We start from the raw sequence: 17,234 nt of genomic DNA on the forward strand, positions 1-17,234 counted from the left end.
GAACCTAATGACTGTCATTTGTTAATGCATTCTAAGGGGCATGTTGCCTGTTAGCACTACGATGACGGTGTCAAAAGTCAGAAAATGTAAAAAAAAATGTGAAAAAAGTAAATAAAAAAACAGGTGTCTGATTTCTGTGATGATGGATTTCGAAGCTGGCCATGTGGCACAGCAATTGCTGTGCTATAGATGGAAACTATATCAAAAAGTAGATCACGATAGAGACTTTAGTATTATAGAGATCATTCTTGTTACAGTATATGTCACACTTACGGGTTGCCTAGATGCAGGTGTTTTGCTTTGGCACGATAGTCCAAGATGGTGAAATCCAAGATGGCAGTAAAATGGGTTATTAAAAATGCAAGATTGTGGAACAACCCCAGTTGTGCTATTTGGAAAATTAAAAACAATCGAAGCTGGTGAAACAAGCACAGTTATGGTTTGCAACCCTCTGACCCAACAGTCCTACTTGGTGCCATGTTAAAAAGCATCTGAAAATCCTGAGATGTGTAAACTGGTATCATAACCGAAAGTAATTAAATGGACGATACTGATGTAACGTACAGAATTTCCTCATCTGAAACATCTCTGTCATCTATCAAAATATGTAAGCTCTGTTAGCAACATATACACACAACATTATTCTCACATATACAGTGTGTTGCCAAAATACATAACAAGTGCAACATACATTATTTACACGCCTAAAATGCTTGTATTAACTGTCAAAAATACATAAGCACACTCACGCGTAAGTCAGTATCTAAAATGTTCATAAGTAAAGTAACAATATTGACAATACTGGTATAACTTACAGTATTTCCACACCTATAGTCTCCATCAGATCACATGCGGTATTGCTGATCTAGCTTATAGGTGAAACTGGACTGGACACTGAGAAATCTTCGATTTTTGTGCTACACCAGTGCAAGGCACAATGAAGATACATGTTACCTAAAATAATGTGGCAGCTACAGTAAGAGTGCAATTATTGTCAAACTTACACAGTAATATACAGTTGGTGCCTAAATATGTCTGTGGACTCTCAAATTAAATGCTATAATGCTATTTATACATCTAAATCGTCTGTATTACTGTTCCATAACATTACAAAATGCATATGGGTAAGGTAACATGCTAAGGAGGCAATTAATAATGCTTGGCACTTTCACTTATGCCTAAATGACGCTGTGTTACGAAACTGACCAAGCACAACTTCTAGCAGGGAAGGAGGTACTCTACCAAGAAAAATATAATGAATGTTTTTCACTGGCTGACATTGTTTTATATTACTTTTGATCTTGGGCAGATCTGTGACTATGTTCCACTACTAGCATGTTTATCTACCAGCATCAGATCTTTCAACGCTTTGGCACAACAAAATATACTAAAAAAAGGAGCATTTTGATGAGATGTTTGAAGTCTTGCATGATTTAAACAGCGAACTTCCGTGATATGCAAATATAATTTCGAAATGTACCAAATACCAAATACGTTCATTATGTTAACAATGCTCAGTAGAATAGTGAAAGACAAGATCTCTAATATTCAACCAAAATTCGATACATGCATGTAAATAACACTGTATTACTTAAAGAGATACATATTGATTTCTTCTATAACACTACCAATAACGTGTCACTACTTTTGTAACTTGATTGTTTTATAACAATAAAAAAGAAACAGATAGTTTGTATACTGGCACTACTGATCTGACTTACAGGGTAACCTGTACTAGGCAATGAGCAAAGTTTGCTGACTCTACTACATTTGAAAAAAAAATCATATAGTGTAAAGATTTGCTCTGTAGCATTACAAAGCACACATGGCAATACTGATCTCACTTAGATTTTAAAGTGCATTTGTCGACAAGAATAGTTTGATCTCTGCAGCACACTTTAAAGAGATAAAGAATTGTCTGTATTATCTAACAATACATGTAAAGGTTAGTTCTATAGCAGTTCAGACACACGTAGCACTAATGATTTAATTTGCAGGTTGAGGTGCACTTGGTGAGGACTTTCTTATGCTGCCACACAGTGCATACTTTGATGAAATAGCGTACTCAAAAGAAGTCTTAACACATGAATTTAATACCCATTCATATAGGTAAGAAATGATGGTTGTTGTACTTCCAGCTACCCATTTTCAACTACTTTTCAGTCACACAAGCATTACAATGATTCCGTGATTTTGTGCAGTTCCTATACTTTCAGCCAGTCGCTTTCAAATATTTTTCAAAGTCAGCGAAAACATTTTAGCAACTCCATGCTAATTAAATTCTTTATCCTGCATTACAAAACGTTTCTCTTTTTCAGCTAACAATGGTAAATTATGTTGTCGCACAGTGGAGACTACATAACACTTCGATGAATTGTAGATGCTGTCTTCCATTATCCTGTTTGCATGGTGTATACTACTGGCATAATGAGAGTCAGCTGACATGCTGACTGCCAGCACCCCAGTTATGAGAACTACCATTATACCAAATACATTGTGCATACTACTGTGGTAATGAGGGTCAGCTGACGTGACTGCTAGGGCAGCTACTATTAACCCACATACATGGTTTAGTTACAGATAAGCATCAAACAACATTTCAACAAATTGTCCCATCTTATATTCAGTTAATGATAAGGATTAAACGAAATTGTAACAAACTGCCACATACATTACAGATACAGGTGTTGTGATAAATTGTCCCTTACATCGCCAGTTACAAATAGTTATCAAATAAAATTATTACACACTGCCCAATAACTCGCCATTATTGCACAGAATTGTAACAAATTGCCGCCACACATCATCAATTTGACATAAAATTGTTACAAAATGTCCAGTACACCACGACTGTTACAGATAATCATGAATTAAAATAGTAACAGATTGCCCAATACCTTGCCAACTACACATGTCTTACCACTGATGGAAATATATGAGGCATTTAGTTACAATTCTGTTTCATGCTTATCTGTAACAATAGTAACATGTGGAGAATGTGATACAACTTCTTGGAACCTTGATGATAAATGGGAGAATCTGCTGCAATTTTGTGTAACAATGACAATGTATTGGGAGAGTTTGTTGCAATTTTAGATGACATAGGCGTCATATGAGACAATATGTAACAATCTCATGTAACATTTGTGATGTGTGAGGTAGTTTGTTGCCGCTTCGTTTGCTGTTTACCTGCAACAGTTATGACGTATAGGGCAATTTATTAAAATTTCGTCTGATGCTTGTCTGTAACTGCAGATATATCGGGCAGATAGTTACAATTTAGTTTGACACTTATCTGGAACTGGTGATGCAAGGGACAATTTATTATAAATTTTGTTTCATGATTATATGTAAACAAACATATAACGGAGCAATTCGTTATAGTTCAATTTGATGGTTATCTACAACCAAACATGTATCTGGGGTAATGATTGTCATCATCATTGGGTTAATGGTAGTATTCACCACATAACTCCAATAGCGTATACCATGGTTTCTGTGTAATGTTAATCTCCATGACTGATAATGGCAGTCACCATCTACTGTTCAGTATTTTATTACATCAAAGTGACATGAATTTCCAGTGTGCAATGGCGTAAGTGAGCACTATCAGCAGAAGACAAGAAATGTTTTTTATCACGAGACAAGGTATTTACCCCAGCATGGAGTCATTATAATGTTTGGGTGACTCTGAAAGTAATCCCAATTAGGTAGCTGAAAGCGGAGCAGCCTTTGTATTAAATACAGATTTTAAAACTACTGTTCAGTACACTATTTCATCGAAGTGCCATATAGTCTGCACAGTGTGACAGCATTAGTCAGTCCTCACTCAGTCTACCTTAATCTTTAAATTAGAACAGTAGTGTCAGTGTAAACGCAATGTTTATTTTTACTGTTACAGTACAGTTAAGTACAAACAATAGAGGCACATTTGTTTTGCACCATTATGGATTAAATTATTAGGTATTTCCGAAGTAATACAGACAACTTTATTTTGGAGGAAAGATAAAATTATTGTTGGCCGTCAGAAACTTGTGTGCAACCTTGTCCATAATTGGCTTTGACCACACTGTGTTTACATGTTTCATGCGTTTTGAAGGTATGCTTGTATGTTACGATAAGTGACCTACTTACATTTTTATGTCGTTATAGAAGAATTCCTCACATATTTTGACAAATAATGCAGGCAGTTTTATTTTGGTTTGAAGGTCGAATCTTCCTTTCGATCAGAGTTCTCTGTGGAAGATTGACCACCACTCTCTTTGAACAAACAGTATTCACAACTCGTATTTGGTGAATTTCAAAGTTATTTTTGCACATTACGAAAATAAGCGGTTTAAGTTACATTATACATAAAACAGCTCATTAAATTGCACCCTTTTTAGTACGGTGTGTTCTGTTAAACTGCCAGAAAATGTGACGTCGGTGGAAAAAGGAGTTAGTAAAATGTAACGACAAGTGGAGGCAAGATCAAAAGTAGTAAAAAAGCTATATTAGCCAATCAACAGCGTCAGTTATATTTATCATGATGCATTATCTACTTCCCCCCCCCCTCAAATGGGTTATGGACTGGTTTGTTTTTGTACCACCAGTAACACAATCTCATTTACACCTAAGGAGAAGTATCAACAATCACTGCATTCCCTGCTTAGCATGTTGTTGTGACACATGAGTTTTCTACTTTTGCAGATCAATAACAGAGACAATTTAGAGTCAGAAAGAGTATTGCAGCATTATTTTAAGAGTCCCACCATCACGTTTTCGGTGTCAAGCTTGTATTAACTTGTAAGTTACATAATAATTGCACGGTTTCAGTAGTTGGCACATTCCTTTGGATAATATGATTTTGTACAATTATAGAACCATATTCACATAATTTAGGTATGGAAAAATTTAATTTGGATCTCCTTTGTGCGTTACACGAAGTGTGGTAGATATATCGAAATTTGCTGGCTGTCCAGTGCACCTTAAAATTAAAGTTGGATCACGTCCATTTTGATAGGTATTTTAGCTGTAAAAATACTGGAAGTTACACTATACTGTCAATATCCTTGGGTATTTTTGATAAATACTTTAGATTTTTCGGATACTTTCAAAACATGGCACCAACCTGGAGCCTGAGATCAGAGTAGCTGTAAAACATAGCTTGGCTCGTTCCACCATCATTGACTTTTTTCTTTATTTCTCATTAGCACAACTGGGCTAGTTCTCCTATCTTGCATTTTTTGAATTTTAGTACGCTGCTACCATGCATTTTTTACTTTCTCTCGCCGCCATCTTGGGTTCCGTGACTGCAATGCTACCAAGTGGAGCCTACTTGAGCTTCATGTAGTTTGGACTGATTTAGCAGCACTGGGTGGAGGTCACCTGAACCTGCTCAAATACTAATTGTAAAATTGTACAATGTTGATTGTGTTTTTATTTAATTTTGAGACAATACTTAGTTGATAAGTGCACATCAGACCATCATGAAGAGGAGGATGGGACCTAGATTGTATGACTGATGCCTAGCGCACCAAGTGGATTCCCGTGATTCCAAAATTTGAATCGGTGCTAAATGATTTTCTTCATTTTTACACTAGGTAATCAGAAGTGAGGTCTAAGGAGGTAAGTGTGAGCCGATATTGGCGTTAATTGAACATCCAGAACAAGAGACAACAACCTGAATGGTAGCTGTGGGTTATGCAGGATAAGTTATGTGACTCGACGTGAAGGAGGATGGAACGATGGAAAATATTACTAAATTTTGGTCAAGGCGACAAAGTGCGGATGAATGCCTCCACAAGAATGTTCAAATGGCTCCGAGCACTATGGGACTTAACATCTGAGGTCATCAGTCCCCTAGAACTTAGAACTACTTAAACCTAACTAACCTAAGGACATCACACACATCCATGCCCGAGGCAGGATTCGAACCTGCGACCGTAGCAGTCTCGCGCTTCCAGACTGAAGCGCCTAGAACCGCACGGCCACCGCAGCCGGCTCCACAAGAATGATAAAAGGTTCAAGGACATGAAGATTGCAAAAGGCTGTTCAGACATTTCACTCTATGTTTGAGATATTCGAGTAATAGTTCTATTTTAACCCTAATTAAATATTAATAAACCTCCGTTGATTGATGTTTCATCTCTTTTGATACCTACATTAGATATAGACATGTCATTATTATCTTTGTTTTTTCAAGTAGAACTACAATAATTTCGGCTGCTAATATCACAGTTATAAACTAGATAAATTCAGCTGAGTTTCAATCCACTTACTATCCTCGGATTTATCACCATATTTAGACTTCAGGATTTAACTGGTTTGATCCAGACAACAATTTCTGCATTATGCAGGAGTTCGTGTTGTTACACGGAATTGCCACGCCACGCTGGTAGGGGATTTGAGCTTGACGCAGCTAACAGAGTCTACTTAGGAAAACGGAACAGTGGAGAAAAGTTTAATGAAAAAAAAAGGAAAAATATACGAATCAAGCTTGAATATATGCGGTTGGATCAACACACCAGCTGGAAGGTAATGGAACTGGCGTCTGAGGATGGTTCATCAGCTAACTACGGTTAAAGTTGTGCTCCTGTTTCTGCCAAAGCCTCGAAAGAAAGATGCACATCAAAAATTGAATGAATTTGTAAAGTACAGATTTGAGATTTTAAAGTTGTTAAACAGTAACTTTTCATCGTGAGCAGATTGTCAATATACTCATTTTCATTGAAAAATTACTTAAGCACCGATAACAAAAGGGAAATAGCAAAGGCTAGAAATGATCTGTTTGAGCTCTTTCCTAGCCACAAGCGGGTAGTGGGTCGGGCACCCATTGTGCGGGTATCACGTACTTGACACACATGAACGACGAAGGACTTAACGAAAGTCCTCTATGCATCAAACATATCGGTGTCTTGGTGTTATTTCATCCTTATTCGACGTGCTGTATTTCCCCACTTTGGTGTAACAATGTACAACATTCGGTTTGATGTTAAAAATTCGATAACGTCGGAAGTTCGAAAGTTTGTAATTACTCGAAAACTATTAATCGTATTTTCATGGGTGAAGAAGCTTAGAATTCGTCTCATTTAAGACTACACCAGACGGCATTTCGATACATCATTCTTATCTTTGACAAGGACTATCTATGCAGATCACCTGTCACGTTCCCCTGTCGTGCTATATACGTCACTGTTCGACGTCCGACCTGTTAGTCAGCAAGACTCAGGGGAGCCAGCAGAACCTATGAATCCAACAATTTTGGAAGAAACATCAGGAACGAAAAAGTTTCCATGGACCATACAAATTTCATTGACTATATTACCCATACAACCTAGCAACTAAGAAAAGCTGTCGTGATAGCCTTATGATCAAAAATTAATTAAGTAACCTAGGATTTTCGAGGTAACGAATAAAACATTATGACAAGTCCTTGTAACACAACTGAGCTAACGGCTTTGGAATTTAGTTTATACTAGCGGAGAAACTCCGCGTTGCCCGATTCTCATTTGTACCTGTGCCATAGATTTTGTGCATGTTAAATTTATTTTTGCCTACAACGTTGTGGACATTAACAAAACTAGAACGGGAAAGAAACAAACTCAGCTGACGGTGCGAAGAGAAGCTGACACTAATGTCCACATCTACGACATGCAGCGTCTGGACTTGGGCTTCGTTTATGGTCATGGCGTAACAGACGATCACCGGGAAGCGTACATGTTTAAATTGAAATGATAACATGTTTACAGTCCGCTCGCCTGCGCCACTTCACGTCGAAACTTCTGCTTACACGATGTTACATTGGAGAGACGTAACTTGAAACTTCTATGACACAAGATTTTTTAGAGGCGAGATAGTGCATGACGCTCTCGATCTGAGATAAATCACCCCTCACTTTCGAAAGGAGTTTCAAATGAGCCCTTATCAGCCACAGAAAGGGTTGGCTCACGAGCTATAATGGATTCTTATGATTGCGTAGTCCTCAGTCTTTTAGCCATTCTGATGTATTCAGAAAGAGGAGCGTATTTTGGTCATTTTTATTCGTAACGATACGAGATGAAAATGTAATTAAAAATGGCTCTGAGCACTATGGGACTTAACATATGAGGTCATCAGTCCCCTAGAACGTAGAACTACTTAAACCTAACTAACCTAAGGACATCACACCCATCCATGCCCGAGGAAGGATTCTAACCTGCGACCGTATCGGTCGCGCGGTTCCAGACTGAAGCGTCTAGAATTGCTCGCCCACGAAAATGTAATATCTAAGCACCCAAATCACATAGCAGACTTAATAAAATCGTTTCTCTAGCAAAGAATATTAATAAAGCTTATTGAAAGAAGAAAATCAGTGTCTTTAATATTTTAATACAGAGACCGATATCAATAATTCCCTGTATCATAGCCAAGCAAATACGCTGTTGGTATGTGTTCGAAAAAATAAGATTGCGGCGCTTAAAACTGACACTGGCGTCAATTTCCGAAAGTACATCTGTTACTGAATTAAAAGAGCTAACAGGAGAATCGATTGATTCCTTGGCTTTCTAAGCAGTGGTGATTCGAACATGCGAGCTACTAGGCTTAGCAGGTGGATTTAGATAAAACTCTAAACTACGAGGTAGTTTTTCCGTGTTCCGGTTTTGGTGAAACAGTGTCTATGCGTATCCCTGAGCTACCATAAAGTTACCATAAAAAATCGTCTAGTGGTTTTGAAGATTAGCGTTTTCAGCCAAACCTACAGAGACGACGGTATTACAGTTTTATTGTTAGTATATAGACGCCAACAGCCTTGCCGCAGCGGTAACACCGGTTCCCGTCAGATCATGGAAGTTAAGCGCTCTGCCGAGCGTGCTGCACTCAGCATATGGTTCAAATGGCTCGGAGCACTATGAGACTTAACATCTGAGGTCATCAGTCCGCTAGAACTTAGAACTACTTAAATGTAACTAACCTAAGGACATCACACACACCCATGCCCGAGGCAGGATTCGAAGCTGCGACCGTAGCGGTCGCGCGGTTCCGGACTGAAGCACCAGAACCACTCGACCATACCGGCCGGCCTGCCCTCAGAACATGTGAAGCCAATTTAGGAAGTAACTGAGGGGAAGTAACGGTTCCGGTCACGAAACCTAACAACTACCGGGAGAGCAGCGAGCTGATCACATGCCCCTCCATATCCGCATCCAGTGACGCCTGTGGGCTGAGGATGTCAGTACGGTTTGTCCTTCAACGCCTGTTGGGATGTAGTTTTAGTTTTATTAGTACGAAGAAGACATCGGTACCTCTTTCTTTAAATGGGTGTGCCTGGTATACATAGTAGCAACATTCTGAACAGCCACATTGAGAGGTATGTGCTAAGGACCGATCAGAGTAGCTCCAGAAAATAGTCGGTAGTTGTCAACCGCAAGGTGGAACGAGTATAATATCTTTGAGTAGGAGGATATTTGATGGTTACGAGAGGCGGGCGCACGTAGTAAAAAACCGGTGAGTCGCAGGTAGGTGCCCAGAGGAAGCAGACGTGTGCAGGCAGCTTTAAAGGAGGAGTCACAGCTAGGTGCGCGGAGGAAGCAGACGTGTGGTGACAGCGTTAAGGTAGGTCGCTGACCCTGACCAAACTTTATCATGTAAATGAGAGAAGATATATAATCATTTCAAATTGGTTTTTGTTAGATAATGTTCAGAGTTAGGATTTGTATGTCCAAGGTTTGACGCACTAAGCGTTTTGCAAAATTTTTTGTAAGAGTGATTCGTGCTACGAAATTGTTTGAAATAGTAGGTTTTGTGTATGACTTAAAATTTTAACAATATATATATATATATATATATATATATATATATATATATATATATTGAGATCAACATTGCGTTTAACTCTAACAGCCTGAATCATAATCCACATCCTTTGCTTGTATGGAATATGAAAATGAGTAGTAAACTAAAGTTACCCACCAATTAAAGAACCAAGTAAACATCAGGGCCAAAAGTTAATGCCATTGCACAAACGGCTTTATTCTCTTAAACTTCATTGCTGAGTCAAATACATGTTGCATTTCTGGCAAAATGGTGGTGTGCAAGAAACAGGTTTACAGACGCAGTCAGATACAGGTTTGCTGAATAATTAATTTAGACGAGTCTTATCACTGATACTTTCACAGAATAAAAGGATACAATTTCGGTTAGATACTTTCAACATCCGTGTTCCGAGAGGGGAACCCAACTGACGACATCTGTTTTACTAGGGAACAGCTCTGCTCCTCAACCAAGGAAGCGGTGAGCTCTCATTCTGCATCCTCGTCCTAAAGAGGTGGGCTTACCTGAGCGTGCGGCATATCTGCGTGGAGAAGACGCAGTAGATGACCGGGTTGGCTGCGCTGTTGAGCGGCGCCAGACTCTGTATGAACGTCGCCAGCGCCACCATCGTCTGCGTCCTCGGCACGTGGCCGAACACCTGCAGCAGGTCGAACACGAAGTACGGGCTCCAGCACAGCACGAACACTGCAACACAGAGGCGCGAGAGTCTCAGCCTGGTGGAACACTCCCTGTTTTTTTGCTGTAGCACGATCACCTACGTCATCCAAGTGTCACCATTAGACCTTGAAATACTACCGAAGTGCGCTGCATCCAGAAGAGGAAGAGGAGACGAAATGATACGTGACGGGTAGAAAAGGTATGTGATGTCACTGCAGTAATTACTAAAGTGAGTCAAGATTTCTGCGATTTTTGCCGTGCGGTCTGTGCGCCTTGCCACGGTTCTCGCGGCTCGCACCCCCCCCCCCCTCTCCCCCAACCCCCTTCGGAGGTTTGAATCTGGGTCCTCCCTCGGGCATGGGTGTGCGTGTTGTCCTTAGGGCAAGTTACTTTAAGTTAGATTAAGTAGTGTGTAGGTCTAGAGACCGATGGTCTCAGCAGTTTGGTCCCATAGGAACTTACCACAAATCAAATCGTGAGTGAATTTTACACAGAACTTGGCAAACTGTGCCCACCGTGATGTTGCACCGCATTCGGGCCGGAAGCATGCACGGAATCGGTTGGTAAGGGGGTCATAAAGCCTCTGTACCCTCTCCTTAGCCAATCTGGTCTACAAATGTAGCAACTGGTCCTTAATATCCTACACTCTAGCACTGGGGCTGAGTTACCGTCGCACATATATCCAATAGGGGGCAGATCAGGGGGTGTTTCTGGCCAGGGGAGTACCGGGTGATCAAAAAGTCAGTATAAATTTGAAAACTTAGTAAACCACGGAATAATGTAGATAGGGAGGTAAAAATTGACACACATGCTTGGAATGACATGGGGTTTATTAGAACTAAAAAAAAAAACAAAGTTCACAAAATGTGCAACAGATGGCGCTGGACAGCAAAACGTCAGGTGACTGCGCATGACAATCGTGTATAAAAGGAGCTGTAATGAGAGAGAGAATCAGATGCGCCAGTAGTCGCAGCGTGTTGACGTTACCTGTAAAGGCGCTTTTATTGAAGCTGTATTATTGGAATGGGGAATGTGTTAGTTCAGCGTTACGATCCTATCGCCATAGGAAGGGGATTCAAGCGGGTGAAGGTCCGATGACAAATGCAGCTGTGGCCAGAATGATTTCGAAGTTCGAAGCCACGGGGTGTTTAGACGATAGATCCCGTAGTGGCCGACCGAGCACAAGGCGTAATGCTGCTGAGACGGTTCAGGAAGAAATGGAGACCGTAGCGGGTTCGTCTATGCACGGGGAAGTCAGCGCTCGTGCAGTCGCACGTCGCACCGGCATTCCATACACTAGTGTTTGGTTGGCTCTGAGACGTACCCTCCGATCCTATCCGTACAAAATCCACTGGCATCATGAACTGTTACCTGGCGATTTAGTGTAGCGGAGGGCAATTGCAGTGTGGGCGTTTCAAAAGATGGCGGAAGATGGCGATTGGTTGAGTAACGTGTTGTGGACCGACGAAGCTCATTTCACGCTCTCAGGGTCTGTCAACGCCCACAACTTCAGAATTTGGGCTACCGAAAATGATAGAATTGTCGTGGAAACTCCATTGCACGACGAGAAAGTCACGGTATGGTTTGGATTTACCACATCTACCGTTATAAGGTCTTTTTTTTTTCGAGGAAATGCGTTATCCTGGTTTTGTAACTGCCACCGTGATGGGTGAGAGGTACGTCGATATGTTACAGAATCGCATCATCCCCAGCCTGGCTGATAAACACCTGCTGGAACGTACGATGTTTATGAAAGATGGCGCTCCACTCCATATTACTAGACCCGTGAAAGATCTCCTGCGCGCGTCGTTTGGTGATGATCATGTGCTCAGCCGCCACTTTCGTCGCGCTTGGCCTCCCGGGTCCCCAGACCTCAGTCCGTGCGATTATTGGCTTTGGGGTTACCTGAAGTGGCAAGTGTATCGTGATCGACCGACATCTCTAGGGAGGCTAAAAGACAACATCCGACGCCAATGCCTCACCATAACTCCGGACATGCTTTACAGTGCTGTTCACAACATTATTCCTCGACTACAGCTATTGTTGAGGAATGATGGTGAACATATTGAGCATTTCCTGTAAAGAACATCATCTTTGCTTTGTCTTACTTTGTTATGCTAATTATTGCAATTCTGATCAGATGAAGCGCCATCTGTCGAACATTTTTTTAAGTTTTGTATTTTTTTGGTATCAATAAAACCTCATGTCATTCCAAGCATGTGTGTCAATTTGTACCTCTCTATCTACATTATTCCGTGATTTATTCAGTTTTCAAATTTATACTGACTTTTTGATCACTCGGTACTTTAACATCACGTACACAGTTCATGGAAACACTTTCTAAGTGTGAAAGAGCATGTCCTGTTCCAGAATGGCACCATAATAGTATCGCTTGAGATACAGGAGACGATAACGCAGGACTAATAGCCGTGGCGTGAAGAAGTCATACACAATGGCTCCGAACTCCATGATGGCGGCAGCAGCACCACTGTGCGTCTCCAAAGCGTTGGAAGTATGGGACCTATTCCGGGTAGCCTCCATACTTGCCGACGGTGGTCTGGGACAGTGCAGAACCGCGATTCATCAGTGAACACAAATCGACGCCATTAATCATCACTCCATTATTCCATGTCATGATACTACTCCAACAACAGTCTTCATACGGTAGCGCTAACGGCAGTAATTCCTTAGTCCATCTTCTGATATATGGCGCGGGATAACGCAATGCTGAAAGGAGGTCTGTTACTTTTTCTCGGATGGCAGCGAATATGTTAAGCGGTTACGATGTACTTACTGCACAATGTAGCGGTCCTGCTTTGTAGTGATCAGATATGGTCGAGCAGAACCTTGATGATGAGTATGCCTGCATTCACGTTCCCATACAGTCCCACATCAGGCCACTGTCGCATCCGAATGTCCCACAACGCTGAATATTCCACGATTCGACCAGCCGTCCAAATGGAGATCCACAACAAGGTGTTTCTGAAAATCTGTCATATGCTGATAAAGCTTTTTCACATGAGGACTAGTGATCATCGTCGGCTTCACAATGATCGCTCGACATTGGACACAAATCATGTGAGTTATACGCACTTTCAGGCACTTTGGTGGCCAATCTGGTGTCATGGAGAATTGCATTTCTAATTATTTACATCCCCGCCGATGAAGCTTTTGTACGAAGTTTCATTGACCTCCGACCGCGTCTGGGTGCTTTAATCTTTGTCAGGCGAAATATGCATTACGTGTCCCCAACGGACGGAGTCCGATTACAAGACAGGGAATAAGGTGAGGACATTGTATCCTATAAATATTTAATGCTAATACGTGTGCAGTCCTAAAGGATCCACTGCACACCGACCAGCGCAGCACCGCGAAAAGGCATCAAAAAGACACTGACCGGCACGCCAGTAGAAAAAGAGGGGAACGCCAGTCCTCCAGGAAGAAAGAGTTCAGCACCCCCTGTCTGTGCCGGCTTAACCAGCAGCCCATCGCTGGTCGGACCCAGTTCGGTCGCAGACTCCGAGAGCATCAGTACTGAGTAATAAGAAGACGTTACGTAGCCTTCGTTCTGCGAGTAGTGGGAGCGAGTAACGTAATTACACATAGAAGGGACAAGAAGTTAAGTTTCTTTTCATTTTAGAAATAAAGTATTATATTAATCAGCATGTGATATGTATAGACCATCTCTTCGTCAGCGTCAACAAACCTGTAACAGATTCATCATCGTTTTGTGTCCAATAGGTCATATATCAGATACATAGCGTAGGGTGATGTTGGCGATTTGTTTGTGCGTCAGTGGGCGAGGTCGTCGGTTTCCCTGCTGTAGCCTGTTGGTCGGCTGTGATAGCAGCTGGTATATCAAATCAACGATGCTGACATGCAGGGGCTTGCCGACGTTTGTCGCTTGTTGGTGTGTATTAGCTTGCCATAGGTGGTTATGCCCTAGACACTACTAGCTAGGGCATTACCACCTATGCCAACCTAACATACATCAACAAGCGACAAACTTCGGCAAGCCCCTGACTGGATGTACCAGCTGCTACTGCTATTAAAGCCGACTGACAGGCTACAGCAGGGAAACCGGCGAGCTCGCCCACTGACCCACAAACATATCGCCAACATCACCCTAACTGTGCATCTGATATATGATCCATCGGACACAAAACGATGATAAGCCTAACTGTTACAGGCTTGCTGACGCTGACCGAGAGATCAACACCGGCTTCCAGCGGCAGCCGCCGAGTAACAGCACCGCACAAAGTCAAAGCTATCGACATACATGACACCCACTGCTAACAAAGCCTACCCTTGCATGACCTGTTGTAGGCAGCAAAATATCCCCTACTGCTCTTATTACCCGACCTAACTATCGCAGAAGTTATTCTTCCCTTGGATCTTACCTTGGCACTTTTTTCCCTCTGCTCTTCAAACCGCTACCCTTCGTTCAAATTTAGACCCAATCTATCTCCAGATGAGCGCGTACTAATGGTTAAACTTAACCAGACGTACGCAAACATAGCAGTACCCGCATCCTGCGACACCTCACTTTAGTGAAAACATACCCTTATGCAGAGATAGCAGTAGACCTTTTGAGTTGGCCACCATGCCATTGCTGGCGTGGAGGGGCTCCATTGCTACAAAAAGAAATATAAAGGAAAAAAATAAATAAATTATAGACCCTTTTGGATTCCTGCTACCGGCCATCATAACTTCCCTCCTTTCTTGTTAGTGTCCGTGTTGACTCCCATAGTAGCCGACATAACAATACGGACAAGGGAAACATATCGTCATATCGACTGGTCAACGATATTTCTCATCTTTCTCATATTTGTGGTACGTGCTTAGATGTGACAAACGCAACTTACCAAGTATCTTTCAAGTAATTAAGGATTTACAACCCTGTTGAATACCATATGAGAGCGCTCCTAGTAGGCTACATACACTACTGGCCATTAAAATTGCTACACCACGAAGATGATGTGCTACAGACACGAAATTTAACTGACAGGAAGAAGATACTGTAATATGCAAATGATTAGCTTTACAAGGCATTCACACAAGGTTGGCGCCGATGGCGACACCTACACCGTGCTGACATAAGGAAAGTTTCCAACCGATTTCTCATACACAAACAGCAGTTGTCCGGCTTTGCCTGGTGAAACGTTGATGTGATGCCTCGTGTAAGCAGGAGAAATGCGTACCATCACGTTTCCGACTTTGATAAAGGTCGGATTGTAGCCTATCGCGATGGCGGTTTATCGTACCGCAACATTGCTGCTCGCGTTGGTCGAGATCGTGCAGCCACGGCTCGATCCCTGAGTCAACAGATGGGGACGTTTGCAAGACAACAACCATCTGCAAGAACAGTTCGACGAGGTTTGCAGCAGCATGGACTATCAACTCGGAGACCATGGCTGTGATGGCTGTGGTTACCCTTGATGCTGCATCACAGACAGGAGCGCCTGCGATGGTGTAATCAACGACGAACCCGGGTGCACGAATGGCAAAAGTCCTTTTTTCGGATGAATCCAGATTCTGTTTACAGCATCATGATGGTCGCATCCATGTTTGGCGACATCGCGGTGACCGCACATTGGAAGTGTGTGTTCGTCATCACCATATTGGCGTATCACCCGGCGTGATGGTATGAGATGTCATTGGTTACATGTCTCGGTCACCTCTTGTTCGCATTGACGGCACTTTGAACAGTGGACGTTACATTTCAGATATGTTACTACCCGTGGTTCTTCATTCGATCCCTGCGGAACCCTACATTTCAGCAGGATAATGCACCACCGCATGTTGCAGGTCCTGTACGGCCTTTCTGGATACCAAAATGTTCGACTGCTGCCCTGGCCTGCACATTCTCCTGATATCTCACAAATTGAAAACGTCTGATCAATGGCGGCCGAGCAACTGGTTCGCCACAAAACGCCAGTCACTGCTCTTGATGAACTGTGGTATCATGTTGAAGGTGCATGGGCAGCTGTACCTGTACACGCCATCAAAGCTCTGTTTGACTCAATGCCCAGGCGTATCAAGGCCGTTATTACGGCCAGAGGTGGTTGTACTGGGTACTGATTTCTCAGGATCTATGCACCCAAACTGCGTGATAATGTAATCACATGTCAGTTTTAGAGTAATATATTTGTCCAATGAATACCCGTTTATAATCTGCATTTCTTCTTGGTGTAGAAATTTTAATGGCCAGTAGTTAGTATACAATACATCCACAGTTTTTTTACATCCTATTGCCGAGGATTGTTTAGTGGAACAATTCAGAATTAACGAGTAGCGTGTCTCGTCAGACATCTGTCATAGGACTGCACGTGTGTAGAAATCAGAGTTCAGGCACTGATTCAGTAAGCTTCTAAATATGTCATTTTCCTAGAGGCTTAAACTGAACTGTCAGTGTGCTTTGCCTCTATACCTGCTTTAAAGTGGGCTGTAAGGCTCGAACGGAAATTGCCAGGCTTCAGACGCGCCAGCGAGCGGAGCAAACGACATTACGGTGGATCTATGGGACGTGGCCGGATGCTGGAGTCCATTATTGGCCAGTGCTCTGCGTTGACGCTCCCACGTCACAGGTCCTCCCGTGGTAATTAGTGAGCTGCCTTTGGCGTGTGTGCCCCGGCCGCCGGTAATAATGGAATAAACAGTCTCTGCTGCACTCGGCGCCTGCACCGGTCGTGTTAGGTAACATTCAACTGGCGTTGTCGGCTCATGCATTGTGATGAGGTCACTGTCTAACTCGGCGGACACTCTCCTCTGATATATGAGCTTAC

The 17,234-nt window shown here is 42.2% G+C and overlaps 1 protein-coding gene across 1 annotated transcript in view; it reads right to left on the reverse strand.

The window, feature by feature from the left end:
- Positions 1-17,234, reverse strand: part of LOC124805646 (cardioacceleratory peptide receptor-like) — a 366,009-nt gene that overhangs the window by 11,456 nt on the left and 337,319 nt on the right. The window contains exon 7 of the mRNA XM_047266212.1: positions 10,296-10,476. Within this exon, the coding sequence (XP_047122168.1) occupies positions 10,296-10,476 (181 nt within the window). The remainder of the gene's footprint in view (positions 1-10,295; positions 10,477-17,234) is intronic.

This window comes from Schistocerca piceifrons, chromosome 7, assembly GCF_021461385.2.
Source record: "Schistocerca piceifrons isolate TAMUIC-IGC-003096 chromosome 7, iqSchPice1.1, whole genome shotgun sequence".
NCBI lineage: Eukaryota > Metazoa > Arthropoda > Insecta > Orthoptera > Acrididae > Schistocerca > Schistocerca piceifrons.